The 25,006-nt window shown below is 41.3% G+C and overlaps 1 protein-coding gene across 2 annotated transcripts in view; it reads right to left on the reverse strand.

Moving 5' to 3' along the window:
* Positions 1-407: 407 nt before the first annotated feature.
* Positions 408-25,006, reverse strand: part of epb41a (erythrocyte membrane protein band 4.1a) — a 49,754-nt gene continuing 25,155 nt past the window's right edge. For both annotated transcript variants that reach the window (XM_030741930.1, XM_030741931.1), the window contains 6 exons: positions 24,069-24,239; positions 13,136-13,264; positions 6,452-6,553; positions 5,613-5,693; positions 5,237-5,356; positions 408-3,591 (listed from right to left, as the gene is read on the reverse strand). In XM_030741930.1, the coding sequence (XP_030597790.1) occupies positions 5,258-5,356; positions 5,613-5,693; positions 6,452-6,553; positions 13,136-13,264; positions 24,069-24,239 (582 nt within the window). In that variant the 3' untranslated portion in view covers positions 408-3,591; positions 5,237-5,257. The remainder of the gene's footprint in view (positions 3,592-5,236; positions 5,357-5,612; positions 5,694-6,451; positions 6,554-13,135; positions 13,265-24,068; positions 24,240-25,006) is intronic.

Below are 25,006 nucleotides of genomic sequence, written 5' to 3' on the forward strand. Positions count from 1 at the left end.
GGTCCTCACCCATGATTTACTGGTACCCAAAGAGCCAGATTGTGTTGTTTTGAAAAGGGAGCAGTTTACATTGTTGCATGAAAGGTTTCTTGGTCTGTTTTGGGAATAGCCATCATGTTTCAGAACATTCAGAAGCGAGCTCTCTTTTGAGAGTCACTCTGAGCCTATAATTGAACCCAGAAGGGTTGATGATCAAGAAAATCAAGTAGCCAAATTTACTGTATTTTTAATCAGCACAGCTGTTTTTAAGCTGTGGATACACGATCAAAGCCTTTTAACGTGTTAAACTTGCATTAGGTAACACACTAAGCTATCAGAACACAGTACTAATTATTACTAAAAATTGGCTTCTAAATGGTCGTGCAGATATTTCAATAAAAATCAAGCCATCATTTAATGAAGAATGATCTAGTTAATCATTTATTGTAATTTCTGATCAATTTCACATTAGATATAAACAAACGTGTTTCTCTATCAAAAACAAGAACATTCCTAAGTGACCCCAAACTTTTTGAGTGGCAGTGTATGCACCATTATGACTTCAAAGTGTTTCCAATTTGAATGGGCAGTGTGTACAAAAGAGGCTGACTTTGTCTTCCAAAAAGTATATGCTGAAAAAATACTACAATTTTACTGCTGTCTACAAATATTCTAGCAGAAAAAAAAAACTGTCAGTATTAGCTTGAACTTATTTCTGAACTTTTTTTTTTGCTCTTTTTCTCTTTAGATCTTGTAATACTTGCACCTGCTCTATATTCGCCCCTCCTTTAGAAATCTGGCAGTACTCAGCTTTCATAGTGCTTATTACAGTGCGGATGATCAACTTAATGTTACAGAAAAGCAGGTTATCTGTCTTAAAGTTTCAAAGCTGATGAACTGGAGACAACAAAAGATAAAAATAAGTACCTGTTAAACGATAAATCCCTAAATAAGTTAATAGCTATCAGCCCTTATGTGCGGCTAAAGGATTATGACAATAAGCTGATAGTCTAAAAACTACTGCAACATTATGAACAGAGTTGACCCTTTTTTTTTTAATTTTAGAGTGAATGAAAGGATGCGAGGAACATGCAGAACATAAGAATCTGAAGGAGACTACAGACTTGGATAAACTCGGGCTTCAGCTAACAGAGAAACTTCTGACTAAAAGCTCTGACACTGTAGCATTCTAGTGTAACTTTTGTTAAGACTTATCAGCAATCAATTGCAGTTAAATTACAATTACATTGTACTACAGTATTTAAACTATTCATTTATTTATTTTTTAGTGTGTGATTTTGTTGAACTAGTGCTTGTGCTCTTTATTAATCTCCAAGGGCCAATTCAAAGTTATCTGAGTTGAAACATACAATAGATGACAGTGTAGATGATGAATACATAGACCAACACTATACAATATTGTAATCAACTGTCTTATGCTGTTTTTTTCCCCCCAGATAGATTCAGTTTCAGCTGAGAAACACAAAATTTACCATCAATGAACATTTTATTCAAAACTGTCTCTTGAGCTAATAGATTAACTCAACCTTCCATTATCACGGCTAAGTTCCTCCATGATCCTGCAGCTGTAGCTTATGGTTTATTTTACCACTTCAGCCCCACCTGTGAATGAAACCTGTGAATAGTATTCATATCTTTTACAACCTGCGTCATCATTTCACGGACCTTGAAATGATGCAGTACGTGTATATTACTCACTAGAGTTCAATAGTACAGAATCAGCTTGCACCAGTTTAATGTTTGAATGCTAGGACAGGTCATTACAGGCAAATTAAAAAAGTAAATCGTCACTAGAACATGATGTGACTTCCACAGGTAACTTCCATTACACTAAGCCTGAGTTGTAGGTAACAAGCAGCAAATACCACTTGAAGTATTGTTTGATTAGTGTAAATCTGGTGGCAGTGATGGAGGTATGTTTGTACCACTATCTGTTTGTCTGTTAGCAATCTTATCCAAAAACTACAAAGCTGAATTTCAAGAAATTTTGTGGGAGATGTTAAATTTTGCCGTGGACCTCGATCACCTCTGATAAAACTTTGGGATGGGGTTTTGGCCTCGGTGAAGGATGTTCTCCCCAAAAGCCCCCTTTAGTTACCAGTGTTATCTGATGCTTTAGTTCAGTGTTATTGGCAGATTTTTGTTTTTAAATATATTGCTATTTTGTGAAATTTAACAGAAAATTATTGCCGTTTATTAAACAGCATTTTGACCAAGTGTCAAATATATCATATTATATATCATATTAACACTAATGACAACTGTTGGTTTCTTTACAGCAAGCAATAAAACTGCTGCCGATCTTGACCCACCAGATAATCTGGTATTCTTTCCTCAGGTTCACGCTCACTGAAACTGGTGTATTTCTTTTTATACTCCTTTAATGTTAATGTAATGCAATACTTGGATCACTGCCCTAAATAATTGCAATAAAAATTGAAGTGAGACAATGAAATTCAAAGATTTTGCAGATTAATGCAACAGCTATTCTCTTCAACAGCTTCAATATTTAATAGACTGTAAATGTCGACGCATTGCTTAAAATCACTTCATTTCCCCAGATGAGTACACACTGCCCATTTGGAAAAAAGTAGAAACATATAGAACACTGTAGCTGCTGATGTGCTCAGTAGAAATGAGTAAAACTGTATCTGATGAGTGGAATGTTAATATAAAATCACATACTTGAGTATATCTAAAACACAAAACACAAAAAAAAGACAGAAGTGGAAATAAATAAAGGTCATCTCAGTACACTGCTATTTCTGTGGTCCTAATAAAGCCCTGTTTTAGTGACACAAGCACGACTAATCAATCAAAAGATGTCACCGAATAAATGATTAAGCCAGAACTTTTACTTTTTAAGATAAAAGGATCAGTTCCCACACACTAGTTTGATAAAATCAATCTTTTTTTTTCTATACACAAATTGAAAAAATACTTTTTTCACATTGAGAGGGAAAATAAAATATATGCTGTACAAGAAATGACACCAAACCTGCACTAAAATTTGAGAGGGATCCTTTGAGTCCCAAAGTGTACAATCCCAAGAAACATCACCCACAATCCCTTTGTCAAAGCTGCTTGGAATACATCGTTAAAAAATACTCGACTTTCAAATTACTGATAACCAATTCTGATGGTAAGAAAAGCTGTAGAAAAATAAAGTACCAGTAATATCAAGATTAAAAGACCAAATGCCCTAGATTTTTTTTCTTTTCTTAAAATCTCCAGACAAATTGGAGAGGAAGAAATCCACAAATGCTGTACTTTATTTTCTTTTTCCTCTTTAAAAAGATTCTTTTTTTCATTCACATCTCCAGCAGTTGCTCTTTTGGCAGTAAATGGAACAAGAGGGGGATTGTGGGGAATACTGGTAGGGTTCTTGGGAATTTTCTGGTGACTCTTGTCTCCTTCAGGCCAAACTTCACACTCATGGAGTTAAGTTCATTGCTCATTGTTGAAGCTTGATCACTCTGATGAGGTCTGGTGGTTCCTGTTGATGGGGCAGCTGGGGATGACCGGGTGTGCTGAGGTAAAATGGTGTGATGGAGATACAAGCAGGGAGGAACAGAGGGGCAGCTGAGAGGGCTGAAGTTTGATTGAAAGAGTGGTTGATTGAGGGAAAATAAAGACGCACAGATGGACGTGAAAGAAAATGAAAGGGGAGGAAAGAATATTTAGTGGATGTTAACATGAAAATGTCAATATTCTTTATCACAATGCTTGAAAACACCAGGAAAATCAAACATTTAAGCACTAAGAGAAACACCCTTAATACGCAAAGAAAATAGAAATAAAAATGAACCTCAAAAATACATAGCTCATAAATTACATAGAAGATTATAAAACTGTACACAGGGTTCTAGACAGAAAGATTTCACAGTCTGGCGCTATCTGGAGGGGGGGTGGGAGAGGGTCCCCCCCTCACCCCTCAGTACTGAACGACCGCTTCCTTGTGCTAATGGCTGCACTGCTAGCTGACTGTGACTGGGATCCACTCCGGTGGAAATTCTCAGGCCAGCGCGATGCGACCCCAGCGAGGCTTGATCTCTGAATCCATTTACTCAGTTCTTTCACTAAAATGCATTTTCTAAAAGGTTTTGAAAATCATTTTTTAAATTCTGAATGTAAACCTGAGTATGGTTTAAATGCAGGACAGCAATGAAAGGTATAATGACTGGGTTTGAGGCATGAAGCTGTTCACTGTAATACAAACACACTCGCACTGATGGAATATATATAAACAAAGTGTTTAAGTCTGGAGTGCCATCTTACAGGTTGAACTGAGCCATCCACCCATACAGGATCGAGCTCTCTGTGAAACCAATGTGCGAACCAGTCAAAATCAATTCAGCCAGCCTTTGTTTACTTTGGATTAACTCTGCTCTACTAACCTTAACGGCAAGTAATGATGCTGAGTTTGCTAATAAACTAACAAAAATCTTTCTCTATTGTTTTTCTTCTCTCTGAAACTTGGAACAAAGTATGTTACAAAACTATGATTGTTGCTTTTACCAGTTTGGCAGTCTCTGTGAGACAGCACTGAAGGTTTTGACAGCCCACAGCCCAGTTAGCCCACCCATCCCCACCCCCTCGTGCAGACAAACTAGGAGGTAGACTGCGGTGTTTAGATACCAGCCTGCCAGCCAGCTAAACAGCATTACAGTCCCAGCCGGGACTCTTTAACATCATATACACAAGGCCTTAATTGAAGCCACATGGACACTAGTACCTCATTCTGCTGAGGTCCCATCTACACCTACTATACTTCTACAGTGCATACAGGTTTTGATTTAATTGCTGATTTGTGTACAGTAATGTTAGTTTTTCATAAATATCACCATGTTTACATTATAGTGTTGCCTAGCTGGCAACTGTGTTACTTCTGTAATGGCACTGTTATCATTATCATTATGTAGGGATGATTTAACACAATGCTTGGTGAGGTTCTTCAGCTACATCTTGGCATTAGGCTTTTTCTATAACTACGTAGCTTTAGAAGGCTGTTGTTGTAAACTGGCATAATTACATAACTGCTAGCTCATTTTTGTGGTTAGGTGGAGGTTAGAGGGCTTTAGTTTCTGCCTTAAGTTATTGGTTGGTTTAAGTTTTACTTTTTGCTCTCAATTTTCTTTCCAATAACTTCTTCTATCCTTGTCACACTTATAATGGTGATTAATAGTGTTATCAATAAGTGGTGAGGGATGAAGATGGGTTCAGACTGGACACTGACCTTCCACAGGATCAGTCTGTCTTACTCTGGGGTGATCTCCGTCTCCTGATGCACAACCACTTTGGTGACAGACATATCTGGGTGCTGCTCCTTTGCCTCCTTAATGGCCTGGGCCAAAGCCTACAGAGTAAACACAATTCCCCTGTAGAGTCTAATTAAAATTACTTGCATGAAGAATATATTTACTGGATATATTGCTCTATGGAGCAATTTAAGCTTGCAAATAATTTCAGCATCACTTATGTAAATTTCATGTAAATGTGAGCTAACACACAACTAAGCCAGCTGCTTACTGCAGACCTCTGAGGAAAACATGATTTAGCGTGAACAATGAAGCACCCAGAAATGCTTCTCCTCCATAATTAACATTTCTCACCTTGTCATGATCAATTTCAGTGTCCCCAGTGATGACAATTCTCTTTTCAATGCGGGTCTCAGAGATCCCTCCTTTTACCGTCTATAACAGAGACATGACACAAATTAAAACACAAGCTTTAAAAACATCCATATCCATACATCCATACAAAATCAGCATTCACAGTCAACAGTCTTTATTATCCCGCTGAACAGAATCCACATTAGCAAGAAAATTCTCAGCAGAACAAATTAGTGTGAGGCTACTATCAGAAAAATGTGCCAATTGTTGAGTGGAAAGTTCTCCAGCTATAACAGTACGTATAATAGTAAGCTTTTTAAAGTTTTTCCTCTATAGAAACACCATAACAATTCAGACCAATGGGAAGCAGTTGGAGAATATGTTTTTGATAAAAGGATGAACTCGTCTGTTTGAAATTGATGGAGATGTTTAAAGCTACATTTGGCACAAAATAAGACTTTTGCCTTTGTTAGAGTTAAGTAATGGCACAATTTACAGTAAAGTGCCTGCTGTGAAACATTTTTACCTTTAAAATATTACTCAAAAAAAAAAGAAAAACACTGGAAAAATGATGTGTGCAGAGGAGAGAAGTGGCTACCAACAGCTACACTGAAATTTTCCTGTAAAAACTAATAAATCACAACACTGGGGAAAAAACACTGACACTGTTGTTGTGAGGGACAGACAAGGATGTTTCATCTAAGGCAAACATTTACATCTGACTTATAAGACAACACTCACACTGAAAATCTTTGTCACTCGAAAGCAGACAGTTAAAAGTGTTTCATGACTAAGATCTCTATTGCCTGAGATGCTGTTAGTGAAGTGTGTTGTAAGACCTTGGTGATCTGGGTGGTGGTGGTGGTGCTGATGGTCTCAGAAGTGATAGTTTGGGCACTCAGCAGCACTCCTGACTCCCTCTCTGCCAGACTGTCCACTGGCTGTGGGAGAGAGACCTTTTAAGTACTGAACAAGAAATCATTCAAACATTTGAACATATTATATGAATTTAATTACGTCTGAAAAGTTAAGACCCAGACCTATAAAGTTTTTGCATACTTCATTACGTTGTGAATTTAAATAAGTTGTCATTTTACCAATGTATTTTCCACATATAAACTATAATAATAAAGTCCTTTTTTTAAAAAAATAAAAGCTATTAAAAACTTAAAACCTCTCATTTACAAAGTTTTATAAATCTTTTTTCTGTGGCACTCTAAATTGTGGTCATGTGAATCCTGTACTTTAATTTTCACTGCAATTTATGTTGAACTTCTACCAGTTGCAAATTGCATGAGTCAGAAAGGCAAACACTTGTGTAGTTCCAATGTCCACAACGCACATACAAATGATAACCAAGTCATCAAGAGCATTATGGCGTTAACAACTGTGAAAAATGTTTTTTCCCCTCTACTTTTGTTCTACTGTTGTGAAGCACTTTGTGATTTGTGTCTTGAGAGGTGCTATATAAATACATTTTTACTTTACTTTAAATAGAAAGGCATTTGGAACCACTGGCTGAACAGAGCACCAAAGCAAGATGAGTCTTTCCCAAAGAGGTAAGCAACAAGTTAACAGTCACTAGTGTGAAAGTAAACTTTGAAGTAAGATGACTATCTATTAATAGTTGAATGCTGTTATATTTAGTCTCTTTAGAAACTCTGTCTCTAACACTCCCTCAGAGATGTGTCCTGGGTGACAGTGTTCAGGAGTGGGTGTACTTAAAGCCCCCTGCTCATGTGTGGAGTTTTCCACAATGAGCAAGAGCTTTGCACTGAACTGACTTTGGATGTTGTTTGTCCAGTCACTAGGCTGGTAAAGCACAGATACCGGTCGGTATATATATATATATATATATATATATATATATATATATATATATATATATATATATATATATAGCAGAGAGGCTATTCCAAAAACAGCCAAGATATATTCTTATATATATGAGTTTCTTTGTTCTCCATCTCACTATAAACTATATTGTTCTCTTTTGAGATCCTCGAAGAAAAACATTTTGCCTTCATATTGTAAAAGCCAGTTTCCCCTCCAAAATTGCCACCTTACCACAGTGGAGGGGTATGTGTGTCCCTGGGATAACAAGGGCTATGCTGTCAGGGGCTTTTTGCCACCTGGTAGGGTCTCCTAAGGCAAACTGGTCCTGGGTGAGGGGCCAGATTAAGAGCAATTCAGATTACCCCTATGACAGAAAGACCAAGGGAATAGTTTACTCTGCCAGGGATAAGGTACCGGGGCCCCACCCTGGAATCAGGCCAGGGGAGGGTGCTCAAGGGAGCCCGGCCAGGCACAGAACCGAAGAGGTGATATGGGCACACCCTCCTGTAGGCCGATCACTCGTAGGAGGCGCCGTGAGGGTTGGTTGCAGTGTGTGTCAAACAGCAGCCAAGGGTGGAGGCCCTGGCGTATCAATCCCCAGTTATCAAGGCTGGTGACTGGGACATAGAACATCACCTCTCTGGTGGGGAAGGAGCATGAGCTAGTGCACCAGTTTGAGAGATATTGGCTATATATAGAGTTGAGCTCATTTCAACATATGGCCTTGCGCTCTGGAACCAGTCTCCTGGAGAGGGACTGGACTCTGTTTAAGTCTGGAGTTACCCTCGGTGAGAGGTTGCGGGCTGGGGTAGGTATCCTTGTACGGCCCTCAGCTTACAGCCTGTATGTTGGGAGTTTTTACTGGTGTATGAGAGGGTCGTTTCCCTGCAACTCCAGGTCAGGGAATGGGTCATTTTCATTCATGCATTGAATGACAGTTCAGAGTACCGAGCCTTTCTGAGGGTGCTCGATGGTACTCCATCTGGTGACTTTGTCATCCAACTGGGAGACTCCAACACTCACAAAGACAAAAACAGTGAGACCTGAGGGGCTTGATGGGAGGAATTGCCCATCTGACTTTAACTCCAGTGGTGTTTTGTTATTGGACTTCTGTGCAAATCACAGTTTGTCCATAACGAATACCATGTTTGAACATAAGGATGTGTATAAGTGCATGTGGCAACAGGACACCCTAGGTCGCAAGTCGATGAACAATTTTGTAATCATATCATCAGATCTGCAGTTGTATGTTCTGGACACTTAAGTGAGGAGAGGAGTGAAGCTGTCAACTGGTCACCACTGGTAGTGAGTTGGTTCAGGTGGCGGGGAGGATGCTGGACAGACCTGGCACACCTAGATGTACAGTGAGGTACACTGGCAATGCCCGGCAGAGGCCCCAGTTGGCAAGATCTTCAATTCCCACCTCTGGGAGAACTTTGATGGCTGTGGACAAATGGACCTTGTTCCACACTTCCACTGTTGAAGCCACCCAACACAGCTGCGGCTACATGTTGGTTGGTTCCTGTTGTGGCCCGAACCAGATGGTGGACTCTGGAGGTGAAGGGAGCCATCAAGTTGAAGAAAGAGTTCTATTGGGCCTGGTTGGCCTGTAGGAGTTTGGAGGCAGCTGATGGGTACTGCAGGCCAAGCAGAACTCGGCTTGGGCGAGATGTAGCCAAGTGATAGAAGGCTTCCACCTTGGTGGCCTCAGAATGTCAACTCTACTTTTTTCGGATGATGTGGTCCTGTTGGCTTTATCAGGTAGTGGCCTCCAGCTCATACTGGAGCGGTCTGTAGCAGAGTGTGAAGTGGTGGAGAATTACCACCTCTAAGACTGAGACCATGGTCCTCAACCAATAAAAGGTGGAGTAACCATTACAGGTCAGAGACGAGTTGCTGCCCAAAGTGGAGGAGTTTAAGTATCTTGGGGTCTTGTTCGTGATTGATTGAAGAAGAGAGTGGGAGGCTGACAGATGGAGTAGGCCAATGGCTACAGTGATGCGGACGCTGTACTGATCAGTCATGGTGAAGAGAGAGCTGAGTGTAAAAGTGCAGCCATTCAACAGGGGCTCAGGCTCCATGGGAGACTCAGGAAATTTTGCAAGATTATATCTCTCGGCTGGCCTGGGATCATCTTGGTGTTTCCCTGGACAAGCTAGAGGAGGTGGATGGGGAGAGGGAGGTCTGGGTTTCTCTGCTTAGGCTGCTGGCCCCAGATAAGCAGAAGAAAATGGATGGATGGATACAACAAAATGAAACCAAGCGGCTACTGAAGGCAGTACAGGTCTGGTAGAGCATTTCACAGGAGGAAATGCAGTGTTTGATGATGTTCATGGGTTCTAGACTTCAGGCAGAGATTGACTGCTGCATTTTCATATCCAGGTATATTTAAAATTATATTTGTTTGTCCAAGTACTTTTGAGCATTTGAAAAAAAAGGGGTACTATGAACTAATTCCTAAACAGTTAATGCAATACTTCAAAAAATCACTTTAAACCCCTTGAATTACAGCAGAAAGTCTGTACTTAAGTCACATCTTTATTGTTTGATTTAAAATACAGTGTGACAATGTACAGAGGAATAATTACAAAAATTGCATCTTTGTCCAAAAATTTATAGATATACATTTGTGGTCAGAAGTTCACATACAGTCATCATGGGCTGTTCTTTTTCCAGGGTGGAATGATTGTACAGCATACATCTTTAATTTGTTTTGGATTCTCACTAATCCACACAGAGTCAAAAGTATACATACAGGCTCAAATATATACATACACCCCCACTAATATTTGGTTAGATGTCCCTTAGCAAGTTACACCTTAACCAGATGTTTATGGTAGCCATCAACAAGTTTTGGCATAATTCTAGCTGGATATTTGACCATTCTTCTTGGCAGAATTGGTAGAGTTAAATTAAATTGCTTTGTTTCCCATTACAGACCGGCTTTTAAGCATAATCCACAAATTTTCAATAAGACTGAGGTTGGGCTTTGGGAAGACTATTTCAGAAGCTTAATATTAGCCTGCTTCATCCATTCCAAAACCAGTTTTGACATGTGTTTGGGATCATTGTCCTGTTGGAGTACTCAATTGTGTCTAAGTTTCAACCATCTAGTTGATGATTTGAGGTGAAATGGAAGAATCTGGAGGGAGTCCTCCTCCATCATTATTCCATCCACTTTATGCAATGTACCAGTAACACTGGCAGTAAAACAACCCCAGAGCATTATACTAACACCACCATGTTTAACTGGTACAGCGTTCTTAGGTCTAAAAGCCTCACCGTTACTCCTCCAAGCATACCTCCATAGCCCAATCTTTGTCTTGTCTGACCATAAACCTTTTCCCCAGAAGGCATTTGGCTTGTCCGTGTGGGCATCTGCAAATTTCTGTCAAGTTTAAAGGTGTTGATTTTGGAGCAGGGGCTCCTTTCTTGGTTGGTACCCTCTCAGTCCATCCTGTGGACAGTGACTCTGGTGTTCTAGCAGCTTCCAATTCATGGCAGGCTTGACCCTGGGTTGTTCCTGAACATCCTAACCAATTTCTTCTCATCTGAGGGTGACAGTTTGGGTGTTCTTCTAGACCTTGACAAAGTCGTGACACATCTGAATAACTTGTACTTACATACAATTCTTTGACCTGATGATCTTATAATATGCAGTTGTTTAGAAATGGCTTCAAGTGACTGCCAACTTGTGTACATCTACAATACGTCTTCTTAGATCTCCACAGAGTTCTTGGACTTTCCCATTGTTATGAGTATTGGTCAATTCATTGAGTGCGGTCAAACAAATCTTTTTTATGGTGGCAAAAAGAAACTACCAGTTGTCAATCATGATCCCTAATGAAAAGTTAAGAGGCCTTGGCCTTGTAAAGTTAAAAAATATTCAGCACCACTTATTAAAAGATTTAAGTGACTGAATGTATATACATTTGAGCCTGTATATATATACTTTTGAACTTTGTGGATTAGAGAAAAACCTAAATAATTCCAAACTTGTGCACATAATTCTTGTTTTTTATAATCACTGAAGATGTATGCTGTATAATCATTCCACCATGGAAAAAAGAACAGATCAAAGAAATCATTAAAAGCCCCAAATTACCATGACTTTCATGCCCATGATGAGTGTATGTAAACTTCTGACCTCAATTATAACTTGTGTCTGATAAAGAACCTCCAGTTTGATGAAGCTTGAGAAGATCTGCCAGGGAGCGAGTTCCAAGGAAATGCTGTTTTACTCATATTAAGCTCTTTTAACATTGCTTGTGTTTTCAACTGCTTCAGTTGCTTTTAACTGCAATATTTAATAGAAGCGACTAATCGATACTGCATACCACAACTGAAAATTCCCTTCCCACTGCATATAAAATGAATGCCAAAATACTGAAGGAATATCTGGATCCAGGTACTTTGTGGTATTTGAGAAAACGGGCCTCTTTCATTAGTGGAAACATTCTTACACTGTGTAAAAAAAAGGTTTTTCCATGGGAATATCATTAGTTAATAAATAAAAGAGAGGGGAAAAAAAGCTCCATTTGGGTTGAAATAAGGCAATTTTGGTTCCTTAAAGATGAGAATAACTTTTTAATTCTACAGCCAAAATTACAGAATAAGTCCTGGTGGCCTGTATAATACCTGGGTGTTAAAGGGTTAAAAAAAAAAAAAAAATCCCCAAATCAAAGTATGTTTTACACAGCAACATGTATACTCCTCAAAGTAAGATAGTAATGGTGCAGAAAATATGGCCCTTTAGCCTTCTGAAAGGTGTATAGGACCTCAGCTAAAACATTTTAGAATTTGATTCTGACTAACAGAGCAGAACCAGGTGTGTCAAACACGAGGCCTGTGGCCAGAATCAGCTTAAGACTCGATTCCTGCCCCACTTCATGGCTTTGGAAAATGTGAAGGAGGGCATAAACTTTGGACTTTTAAATGTATTTTCTTAAGTTTTACAGCTTTTGCTACATTCATACTACACCAAATTAATTAGTAGAAAAACAATTAAATGACAGAAAAGTTCGTGTTTTTTCACTATGTACATTAATCTACCTTAGAAACTTCTTTATAATTACAAGACAGTCTGGGCAATAAGCTACCAAAACTTTTTCTGCAATTTTACACATTTATTTCTTACAAATTAAGCACAAGGAGTCATGCTGACAGATTTCTTTCATTTACTACAGCAGCACTTCTTTAGCATGTAGAAAAACTGAGACGTACAGTTGAAACTGCACCTCTTTTTCTCATATTAAGATATCTCAAGGACTAAATCTGTGCTTGAATTTCTTTACACTGACAGAAAGCGGACTTTCACTGGTCACGCCTTGAGGTGACAACTGTTGTGATTTGAAATGAAACTGAACTGAAGCGAATTGGTCGTGCCCACTTAAGATCAAAGTACGTTGTATGTGGCCCACAGTGTAAAATGAGTTTGACATGCAGCCCTAGAGACATTTCAAGTAACTTGGGATTGAATAGCCAAGCCCCGTGTTCAAAAGATGACCTACCTTCTTAGAAAAATTGATAAAATAGCAGGTCATGCTAGTGCAGTGCTACTATGATGTGTTGTAGCACTGCATACAAAGTGAAACATTTAGCTCTTGTGCTCAGGAGTGTTTAATCTGAGCAAATAGTTTGCATAAAGTATATTTTTGTAAGCGTGCAATTCCCCAGATTCACCTCACCTGAGCTGACTCGTATGTGATGGTCTTGGTTTCAGTGTGAACTAAGGGTATGTCCTTGTAGGCCGCAGTTCCTCTTACAGAATTGGTAACATCTGAGATGGTGATTGTCTGGGTCTTTAGCACAGGAGACTGCAGAAATCAGATAAACAGCAATAAACTCTGAGGGTTTTATAAAGACAAAACAATTGTGACAGTGTAGCTGTTATACCACTCAAGGAAAAGAAATCCAAACAACTTCTAAGACTGAGGCTGGATTCAGGTCCTGCAGTTGAATTCATAGCTTCAGCAACACAAAAGCAACACTTTTTAGTTATGAAAAGAGGAAAATATGCAGTAAACTACTCCTTAAATTATAATTGTGACTTTGTTTCTTATATAGAGACGTTCAGTGAGGAAGATTTGTATTCCCTTGTCTGACTGCATTCTTGGGCATCGGCTACCATCCCAAGATGGCGCCACGGTAGGCAGCCTGTTACTGCAGCTCCCAGGTTACTTCCCTTTCTTGTGTGTTTTTCTTGTGTTTTTAGTTTTTCTTTCAGTCTCTTAGTTTCGTAGTTATATTAGATATCAAACCCGTCATGGACCTGCGAAGTTTCATTAGAGTAGTGGCATTCCTTATACTCTTTTTGGGACTTTTCACCACTTCATCTGGAGAACCGGTGAGCCACTCTATTGTTTACAGCCGGGATCAGCTGTTAGCCCTGTGCAACAGGAGCGTACTCCCGGAGGAGCGACCCGAGATTCCGAAGGAATTACGGCGTCGGAGGAGGGGATGCAGAGCTGGAGCGAAGTACCGGGAGAGGAGGAGACGGTACAAACCGAGCATTCCATCTATTCTCATGGGTAACGTAAGATCTTTACCCAACAAGATGGAAGAGCTGGCGGCGCTAACCAGACTGCAGTGGGAGTACCAGCAGAGCAGCCTCCTGCTGTTCACGGAGACTTGGCTCACGGACCACACACCGGACTCCGTCGTAACATTGGAGGGCTTTCAGCTGGTGAGAGCGGACCGGAGCATGAGGGAGAGTGGTAAGAGGAGAGGTGGGGGACTGGCGATGTACGTTAATGAGAGATGGTGTAACCCAGGACACATCACTGTGAAGGAGCAGCGCTGTACCAAAGACATTGAACTGTTAGCGGTTAGCGTTCGGCCATACCACCTGGCCCGGGAGTTTTCACATGTTATTGTGTTAACTGTTTACATCCCGCCGTCGGCCGACGCTACAGCAGCCTGTGAGGACATCCACACCACCGTCTCTCAGTTACAGACGGCACATCCACAGTCCCTGATTATCATCTCTGGGGACTTCAACCATGCCTCACCTTCTTCCACTCTCCCTAACTTCACCCAATATGTCGACTGCCACACAAGGGACAATAAAACTCTAGACCTGCTGTTTGCCAACACAAAGGAGGCTTACAGCTCATCACCTCTACCCCCGCTTGGCCACTCAGACCACAACCTGGTCATTCTTCACCCCACCTACACCCCCATTGTGAAGAGGAAACCCCCCACCAAGAAGACAATAAGACTGTGGTCTGAGGACTGCAGTGAGGCCCTGAGAGACTGTTTTGAATGTACAGACTGGCAGGAACTCTGCAGTCCTCACGGTGAGGACATTGACGCCCTCACCCACTGCATCACAGACTACATGAACTTCTGTGTGGAGAACACTGTGCCAACCAAGAAGGTACGGTGCTTCTCCAACAATAAACCGTGGGTGACCCCAGAGCTGAAGGCCCTGCTGAACGAGAAGAAGAGGGCCTTCAGATCTGGAGACAAGGAGGAACTGAGGAGAGTGCAAAAGGATGTAAAATACAAGATCCGGAGAGGCAAAGAGAGCTTCAGGAGGAAGATGGAGGAACAGCTCCAACATAACAAAGTCCGAGAAGTCTGGAGAAACATGAAAAAAATCTCTGGCCACTTTGAGGACAATGGAGGAGCCACAGTGTCTGCTGACCGGGGGTGGGCTAACAACTTGAATCTGTTTTTCAATAGATTTGACTCTGGGTCGTTGACCACCTCCCCCACCCCTCAGCTCCCATCTGCCCCCTTCCCTATGCTGACCCCCCTCTCTCCTGGTGCAATGCCATCATTGCCTGCGCTCTCCTCACCCTCACCCACAGCGGAGCCAGCCCCATCAACCACCCAAACCCAGCCTCACATCCACCTCACAGCTGATCAGGTGAGAAGTCAGCTCAGGAAGACGAAGATCAGGAAGGCAGCGGGTCCAGATGGAATCAGCTCCAGACTGCTCAGGGATTGTGCAGACCAGCTCTGTCAGGTGGTCCTGCACATCTTCAACCTGAGCCTGAATCTGGAGAGGGTTCCTGAACTGTGGAAGACTTCCTGCATAGTTCCAGTGCCAAAGATCGCACAGCCCAGGGAGTCCAACCACTACAGACCTGTGGCCCTGACTTCTCACCTGATGAAGACCATGGAGAGGCTCATCCTGCACCACCTCCGCCCACTGGTGAGCTCAGCGCTGGACCCCCTGCAGTTCGCCTACCAGCCTGGCATCGGGGTGGACGATGCCGTCATCTACCTGCTGCACAGATCCCTCTCTCACCTAGAGCAGGCAGGGAACACTGTGAGGGTCATGTTCTTTGACTTCTCCAGTGCTTTCAACACCATCCAGCCTGCACTGTTGAGAGGGAAGATGGAGGGAGCTGGAGTGGACAAGCAGCTGACGGCATGGATCATCAACTACCTCACCAACAGACCACAGTATGTGAGGTGCCATGACTGTGTGTCTGATGTAGTAGTCTGCAGCACGGGGGCGCCACAGGGCACTGTCCTCTCACCCTTCCTGTTCAGTCTGTACACCTCAGATTTCAGGTACAATTCAGACCATTGCCACCTACAGAAGTTCTCAGATGATACGGCCATCATTGGATGTGTATCAGATGGGAACGACCAGGAATACAGGGGGGTCATCAGTGACTTTATCGGCTGGTGTGAGAACAACGCACTCCAAATCAACGCCAGCAAGACGAAGGAGATGATCATAGACTTCAGGAGGAAGCCACCCCCTACAGCACTGGTGAACATCCAGGGAAAGGACATTGAGACAGTGGTCTCCTACAAGTACCTGGGTGTTCATCTCAATAACAAGTTGGACTGGACTACAAACACAGATGTCCTGTATAAGAAGGGCCAGAGTCGACTCCACCTGCTGAGGAGACTGAGGTCCTTTGGTGTCTGCAGGACTCTGTTAAAGACTTTTTATGACTCAGTGGTAGCATCTGCCCTTTTCTACGCAGTGGCCTGCTGGGGGGGTGGATGCACCGAAAGGGACAGGAGCAGGATCGACAAACTGGTGCGGAGGTCTAGCTCTGTGTTGGGATGTCCTCTGGAGTCTGTGATGGTGGTGGGTGAGAGGAGGATGTTAGCAAAGCTGACATCCATCATGAACAACCCCCATCACCCTCTGCATGAGACCGTGGGTGAACTGAGCAGCTCCTTCAGTCAGAGACTGAAACATCCTCGCTGCAGGAAGGAGCGCTTTCGCAGGTCATTCATCCCAACAGTAGTTAGACTGTACAACACTTCATAATGTCTTGAGTCACTTGGACACTTTACCTACACTGCCATCACTTTATCCATACAGTCAGATACATTTTATTTATTACACTCACCCATATAATGCATACCGTGTATGCTGTGTACCTTACCGGCTACAAATGTATATAATATTTTGATATCTTTATATAGTGTTTGACGTGTGTGTATATGTGTGTATATGTAAATGTGGGTATTGACACTGATATATATATTTATGTATATAGTGCTTATGTATATGTGTATAGTTTTTTTGCTATTTTATTTTATTCTATTGAATTTTAGTTTTAGTTTTTAGTTTAGTTATTTGTTCTTACTCATCCTTTTCATTTTTTCTCTGTATTGAGCTGCTGTAATGCACAAATTTCCCCGTCGTGGGATCATTAAAGTTTTATCTTATCTTATCTTACTAATCTAGTCTTTTTATCACTTCTGCTTTCCCATGTCAAACTCAGTTCTGTCACAATCACTCTGGTCCAGTAATTTTCTCGTCCACTTCTGCAAGCCAATTAGCCTTTCAGTCCAATTTGGAACACTGTGTAAAATGTAAATAAAAATGGATTACAATGATTGCAAAGCTCATAAACCACAATAGAACACAGAAAATTACTACTTAATTGTAGAGGCATTGATGAGTTGGCCAACCTAAGGTTGTTGCTACTCTCTGATAGGTTTATTTAGGTTTATCACCCCAATAATGGCCTTCCTCACTTGCATCAACATCTCTTTTGACCTCATATTAACCTTATATAAGTGCCAATGAACAGATACCGAATGCAACACTCTAACAACACTTGAAATCAACTACAGATCTTTTGTCTGCTTAGTCCTGACAGAATGAGGGAACTGACTTCACCTGGCCATGAAGCGGCTTGCTGTCAACTGTCCAGTTATTTCTGAGACTCGGGGACTATGTATAAAACTGTAATTCCTAAAAATCTTTACTGCAAAACCCCTTGAATTAAAGCTGAAAGACTGTATTTAAATCATATCTTGATCCAGCCATCCATCTTCTTCTGCTTAACTGGGGCTGGTTTGCAGGGGCAGCAGCCTAAGCAGAGAAGCCCAGACCTCCCTCTCCCCAGCCACCTCTACCAGCTCATCCGGGGGGACCCCAAGGCGTGCCCAGGTAAATTGTGACAGATACATCAAAAAGCGTCTCAGTACTGACTAGTTAAAACAGGAAAAAAAAGTCCAGCACTCCTACAAAGTCCCACAATTTCTGAATAATATATACACTGCTCAAAAAAATAAAGGGAACACTCAAATAACACATCCTAGATCTGAATGAATGAAATAATCTCATTGAATTCTTTGTTCTGTACAAAGTTGAATGTGCTGACAACAAAATCACACAATAATCATCAATGGAAATCAAATTTATTAACCAATGGAGGCCTGGATTTGGAGTCACACACAAAATTAAAGTGGAAAAACACACTACAGGCTGATCCAACTTTGATGTAATGTCCTTAAAACAAGTCAAAATGAGGCTCAGTATTGTGTGTGGCCTCCACGTGCCTGTATGACCTCCCTACAACGCCTGGGCATGCTCCTGATGAGGTGGCGGATGGTCTCCTGAGGGATCTCCTCCCAGGCCTGGACTAAAGCATCCACCAACTCCTGGACAGTCTGTGGTGCAACGTGACGTTGGTGGATGGAGCGAGACATGATGTCCCAGATGTGCTCAATCGGCTTCAGGTCTGGGGAATGGGCGGGCCAGTCCATAGCTTCAATGCCTTCATCTTGCAGGAACTGCTGACACACTCCAGCCACATGAGGTCTAGCATTGTCCTGCATTAGGACGAACCCAGGGCCAACCGCACCAGCATATGGTCTCACAAGGGGTCTGAGGATCTCATCTTGGTACCTAATGGCAGTCATGCTACCTCTGGCGAGCACATGGAGGGCTGTGTGGCCCTCCAAAGAAATGCCACCCTACACCATTACTGACCCACTGCCAAACCGGTCATGCTGAAGGATGTTGCAGGCAGCAGATCGCTCTCCACGGCGTCTCCAGACTCTGTCACATGTGTTCAGTGTGAACCTGCTTTCATCTGTGAACAGCACAGGGCGCCAGTGGTGAATTTGCCAATCCTGGTGTTCTGTGGCAAATGCCAAACGTCCTGCACGGTGTTGGGCTGTGAACACAACCCCCATCTGTGGACGTCGGGCCCTCATACCATCCTCATGGAGTCGGTTTCTAACCGTTTGTGCAGACACATGCACATTTGTGGCCTGCTGGAGGTCATTTTGCAGGGCTCAGGCAGTGCTCCTCCTGTTCCTCCTTGCACAAAGGCGGAGGTAGCGGTCCTGCTGCTGGGTTGTTGCCCTCCTATGGCCTCCTCCACGTCTCCTGGTGTACTGGCCTGTCTCCTGGTAGCGTCTCCAGCCTCTGGACACTACGCTGACAGACACAGCAAACCTTCTTGCCACAGCTCGCATTGATGTGCCATCCTGGATGAGCTGCACTACCTGAGCCACTTCTGTGGGTTGTAGAGTCCGTCTCATGCTACCACGAGCGTGAAAGCACCACCAACATTCAAAAGTGACCAAAACATTAGCCAGAAAGCATAGGTACTGAGAAGTGGTCTGTGGTCCCCACCTGCAGAACCACTCCTTTTTTTTTTTTTTTTTACTGACCTTTGAACAAGGCAAATATTTCTAACTGTAAGTGTGTACATGCAGCACTAGGATGGAACAGCTAACAGACACAGTAATTGTGAGGTTTAGTGAAGGGTGAATTTCTCCTGCTCTGTATAATGAGTTTGACTGAAATTACTGGAAAAATGCTCTAAGTCACTGATTATCAAAAGATCGTTAAAGTATCTCAATCATCAGTAAAAGTGATGAGCACTAGGTAGGGTAGCCAGTCACAGAGATTTTACAACCTGCATAAAGATGGTACGTAGGGGGATGCAAAGACTACTAATCAGGCTGCACGGTGACAAAGCAGGAACAGTATAGAGGACAGAGGGAGGGCAAGAGACGGGTACATCATGGTTTATTAGAAAATGTAAATATCTGAATTTTTAATTGACTTAAGATGATGCAAGACTACTTTTATTTTTTCATATTATATGTCAGAACTCACGAAGTATTCAGCATTAATATGAAAATATCAAAGTTTTGCCTGGGGCTTTCATTAAAAAAAAAAAAAAAAGTGCTGCTATGGCTAGATTTTCAGAAAAATATAATTTCTTTGATAAAAACTGTGTTTTCAAATGTGGGTAGAAGAACGATGAAAACCAGAAGGGAACACTGGAATTTTGCTGGCGTGAGATCCTCTCTGACCTTTTTTTTTTAAACTCCTAGGAAAGGATGATGGAAGCTGTTGGGAAGAGGATGGAGTGGGTGGGGATCTAACTGGGGAAACAGCCCAGACTTTACAAGCAAAGGGAAATGAACTTAGAACAGCAGTGACAAAGGTACGAGAGAGAGAGAGAGAGACAGAAAAACAAAGACACTGAAAAAGGGAAAGACATGCAGTGAAGACAGATTAAATGAGGAAGGGTGGGGGATCAGTACTCTTTAGCTCCTTTTCTTTTTTAAGATTTTCAGGATGTTACTGTTTACATGAGAGAGCCAGTGGACATGTACAGTATTAGGATTAACAGAACCATGCAACTGGCAGGTCAAGCAGGGTGTCAAAGCTTGGGGAACTATACAAAGACAGATGGCAGTGCTAAGACAACGGGATCCAGAAATGCCCGCTTGCTTCAAACTAAGTGCTTCTTATTTTGATGAACAATGCTCAAATAACCAGATGCTGAAACAACCAAAGACTTGCAACCCTATGCAGCGCCTCTGTGCATATCAATAAATGAACTTGAACAAATGACATCAGAATACTAGATACAGTTATCCATGCCACCTGTGTTTATTTACCAAGAGCTTTTAACACTTGAAACCTTTTGAAGCCGCAGACAATAAAGAGCAATAAAGGCACTGCATACAGGACAGTATGCAGACAGGATGTTTCCCAGTTTATTCTGTCATACAGCGATCATGCAGAACTGTACAAAACAGCTGAAATTATCAAAGATGATCTGTAAAACAATGGCTCAAATAAGAACCTATACATAATAGTCCTTTTATTTTGTAATGTTAAAACTGTGATTAGCAAATTCTGCAGTGATGTAATTGTCCGTGAAGAAAACTATATCAGAAACTCTTTTCCATTTTAGAGTCCATGAATACAACAAGTTAGCTACAAGCCCCAAAATGATCTGAGAACTGAGCAGACAAACAAGCAAGTAAGAACAACAACATTAATACACTTTGTGTTTCTACGAGACATACTGGTCCTGAGACACCTCTGCTGCTCTATGCCGCCTCTCTTTGCTGTCCCAGAGTTACACCGGTGTACATGTTTATTTATCATGTTTGTTTTTGGGTTTTTTTTAGGATTTTAATTTCTTTTCTCTGAGCACGCAGTCACACCTTTACTGTGAGTTGTTCAGGTTGTTCGCAAAAGCCCAGAATTTGCAGTTGGTTCACACATCTTTGTATTTCTTCTCTTGAGAGGTGATCCAAATATTCACAGCTTAAAAAACGGACAGGTCTGTGCTGCGTTTTAGACGGGTTGTGCAGTGTTGGCTGGCCTGTCATGTGCATCGTCCTGTGATTAGCACAGAGTTTTGTTCTGCAATCACAGGATGATGAAAAGGGGAATCACGAATGCCATTTCATGACTGATTTGAAGTGATGTAGAGGAGAGATAGAAGACAGGATCATAGCCAAAAATCACTCATAAGGTTTATTTCATTTTTCTGAGCACTTCTCTACTCTGGTCTTCTCAAAGGGCCTTGCATGCCCTGGTCTTCATTTCTCTACCTCACTTACACTTACTTTCCTCACTGTTTTCTGTGGTGGTAAGCTTTACACATTCAAATCTACAAGTATTGCCATTCAGAAGAAGCATACAAACCTTTATCTTTAGTTTGTAGCAATTTTTTTTTTACATGCTAGTTGGTTTGAAGCATACTGAGCTCCTGACCAGTGCTCATGATATTCTTTGCTCTTGAAGAAAGGCTGGGCAATGTTGACCTACTGCAGGCCGGCCAGAAAGCACCACATCAGACAACCGTTACTTCTACACACCACCTACCACTGGATATGGACATGCATGCACATCATCAGATGAGCAAAATTGAAAGAAATATTAAAAATGTTAAATGTGTCTGTGTCTGTGGTTACAGTCAGACTGAAGCAGTGGAATAACACGTGGAAAGCCAACAGCACTACCTAGTGGAGGATCAGTGTAAAGTTTTGGATGATATCCTGGGAATTTATCACATGCTTAAAAACAACATATGTGGGAAGTAACAAAGTAGAAATGCTTTGTTAAGTGCAGTAACAAATGCTTTGTTACTGCACTTAAGTAAAAATTTCAGGTATCTGTACTTTACTTGAAAAATAGTTTTCCTTTTTCCTTTTATTCCCTACAGTATGAAGTAAATTACTCTACTTTCCACTCCTTACATTTTGAAAATGGGCTCGTTACTTTAGCTTTAAGACATTACAGTGGACTTACTTCCCATCAGTTTGATGTTTAAAAACATCAAACTGATCTGAACCTGAATGGAGGGAGCAATACCACATAAAAGACAATACAATTGGTGTATCCATCAGTGTTTACTGCACATGACGAGATGAAAGAGGTTTTAAAAATAAGACCTATAGGCCCAGTTTCCCGTACAGGGATTATGTCTAATCCTGGACGAAATACTTTTTCCTATTGTGGTCTTCATTGACTTTCTCCTTTTAGTCTAGGACCATACTTAATTCATGACTGAAAAACCAGCTGATATAATTTATGCATCACTTATTATATTATACTCATGAGTTAAAGTGGCCTGGAACAATCCATAACAGTGTTTTTGGTCCAGATGTTTATAAGTCGTCGCACCTACATTATATAGACAAAAGTTTTGGGCCACACCTCTTAATCTTTAAATTCAGGTGTTTTCACTCCCTTTGCCAAATTATATAAAATCAAGCACCTTTTCCATACAGTCAGCCTTTACAAATATTTGTGAAAGAATGGGTCATTCTGAAGAGCTGACTGAATCCAAGTGTGTTGCTGTAATAGGATGCCAATGTTGACGCCAGTCAGCTTGTGAAATTTCTTCCCTCAGATATTCCATGTCAAATGTAAGTGGTGTTGCATAGTGGGAGCACTGAGGAACCACAGCAACTCAGCCACAATGTAGCAGACCACGTCAAGTTACAGAGTGGGGGTCACGGAGCACTGAAGCACACAGTGCATAAAAGTTGGCAACGCCGACTCAATAGCTGCAGTGCTCCAAACCTCCTCTGAGATGAACATCAGCACAAAAACTGCACTGGGAGCTTCATGGCATGGGCTTCCATGGCCAAGCAGCTCCCGTGGGGGTAATGTGTAGGTGGCCCAATACTTTTGTCTATATAGTGTAGCAGTGACTTCTGGAGACTGGTTTTCAGCAGATCTTTGGGCCATCTTTGTGGTAATTACTTTGTGTTAATTTATATGTTAATGCACCACTAATGCCCCCCCCCCCCAAAAAAACAAAACAAAACAAAACAAAACAAAACAAAAACAAAAAACCACCAAATGAGTTGTTGCATCAGTGCAGCATCAGTATGTACACAGGCTTTTTCAAAGCAGACATTCTGATTTGTCATGGCAGAGAAAACCATGCCAAGTCACCAAACACATTAGTGAAATCTCTGCTATGGTCAGTAAGTCAGTACAGTAACTCTGAAAGTGAAGCAGCTAAATTGAGTTCACCCATCCATTGCTTGATTATTTAAAGTTGTATTTTTTATCTTGATATCTCAGCATGTTTTTCATGAAAAAAGCATTCAGAGGCAACTTTGTGATTTGTAATGTTGGTCCAAAAACATAAACTGTCATAATATGCTGACTGGCTTTAAAGAGAATTATACCTGGCTCAAATAAACTACTGTGGGTTTCAGTTTCAAATAGCTGCAACAGCTCAAGTTTCCATTAGCTTTAATTAACAGCTTTGCTATTAGGAAGGTTTATGATTCCTTGTTGATGTCACACAGCTCTGACTTTCTTTCAAAATCTTATTGCGTTTGAGTCACCTAGGGCAAAAGCTGTTAAATTAGTGCAATATAACGAGGTACAAAGTTCAGCATCAAAACACTTCTTTGAAGGAAACGTATTTGAATACATGTATGAAAATTCCTCTAGTTTGATATGTTATATCAACTAGAGTTGGATGAGAGTATTGTAGTATAGAGACTGAATCGACTGCTTGTATAACTTTGTCAGCTGAAAACAACTTGGAAGCTTTATATTGAGTTGGCATGAGTAAAATTAAGTATCTGGAGTGCGTTTTGTACCCAGGTTACAAGACGTACCGCTTGTTGCAGCTGACCGTTGATGCTCGCTGTGCGGAACGGTGAGTTGGTAGAAAGACGCTTATCCCACTCACTGGGCCGAGGCTCTGGTACAGATTCCATGAAACTCCTCTTTAGCTCACTGATGCTAGTATGGTGCCGCATAATTTCAGTCTGGGTCTTATCCAGGTCCTTCAACAAGAAGGTAAAAGTAAGAGTAGGTTAATGAAAGCGAGAGTCTAAGAGCAATAAAAATATATACAGTACCAGTCAAAGTTTGGACACACTCACCCATTTATATGAATGGGTCAGTGTGTTTGACTTGACTTGATCGACCTTTATTATTTAGCACTGTTTGAGACATATATACTTTTCCACATATTAGTACAGAAAACTGTAGAAAGGGATGACACATTATAAAATCTGCAGGCTCAGTCATCTGTTGCTATAAAACAAAAAAAATATAAGTCCAGGCCAGGAAGCACAACAGAACTTTAGAGACTGCTCACAATTTTGTAAAAACTTACGCCTTTTACACTACATCTTAACGCTTTATTTGAAGGAGAAATTAACTAACATCAGAGGTTATTAACTGTCATCCCTTTCTTCTGAAATGATATAAGATATAAACAGAATATCATACAGCACAGTGGTCACAGCAAACACAACAACAGAGGTTCAGAGGCACAGACAGTACATTCAGCATGAGCACTGTGTTAGGACCATGGAAGAAATGCATAATGAAAGTCCTAAATAACCATGAGAACTAATGATGACAACAGCAAAGACCAGAATCAGATTCTGCATATAAATGACTGGGAAAGAAAGTATAGTCACTAGAGCCCGTTTACAGCAAATATCTGCACTACTACAAGAAGGAAGCACAATTAATTAATGAATTACTAATGGTAATAACAGGTGTGCATCATTTAGATAAGCCAATTATGGATGTCCAGACC

This window comes from Archocentrus centrarchus, chromosome 11 (genome assembly GCF_007364275.1).
Source record: "Archocentrus centrarchus isolate MPI-CPG fArcCen1 chromosome 11, fArcCen1, whole genome shotgun sequence".
NCBI lineage: Eukaryota > Metazoa > Chordata > Actinopteri > Cichliformes > Cichlidae > Archocentrus > Archocentrus centrarchus.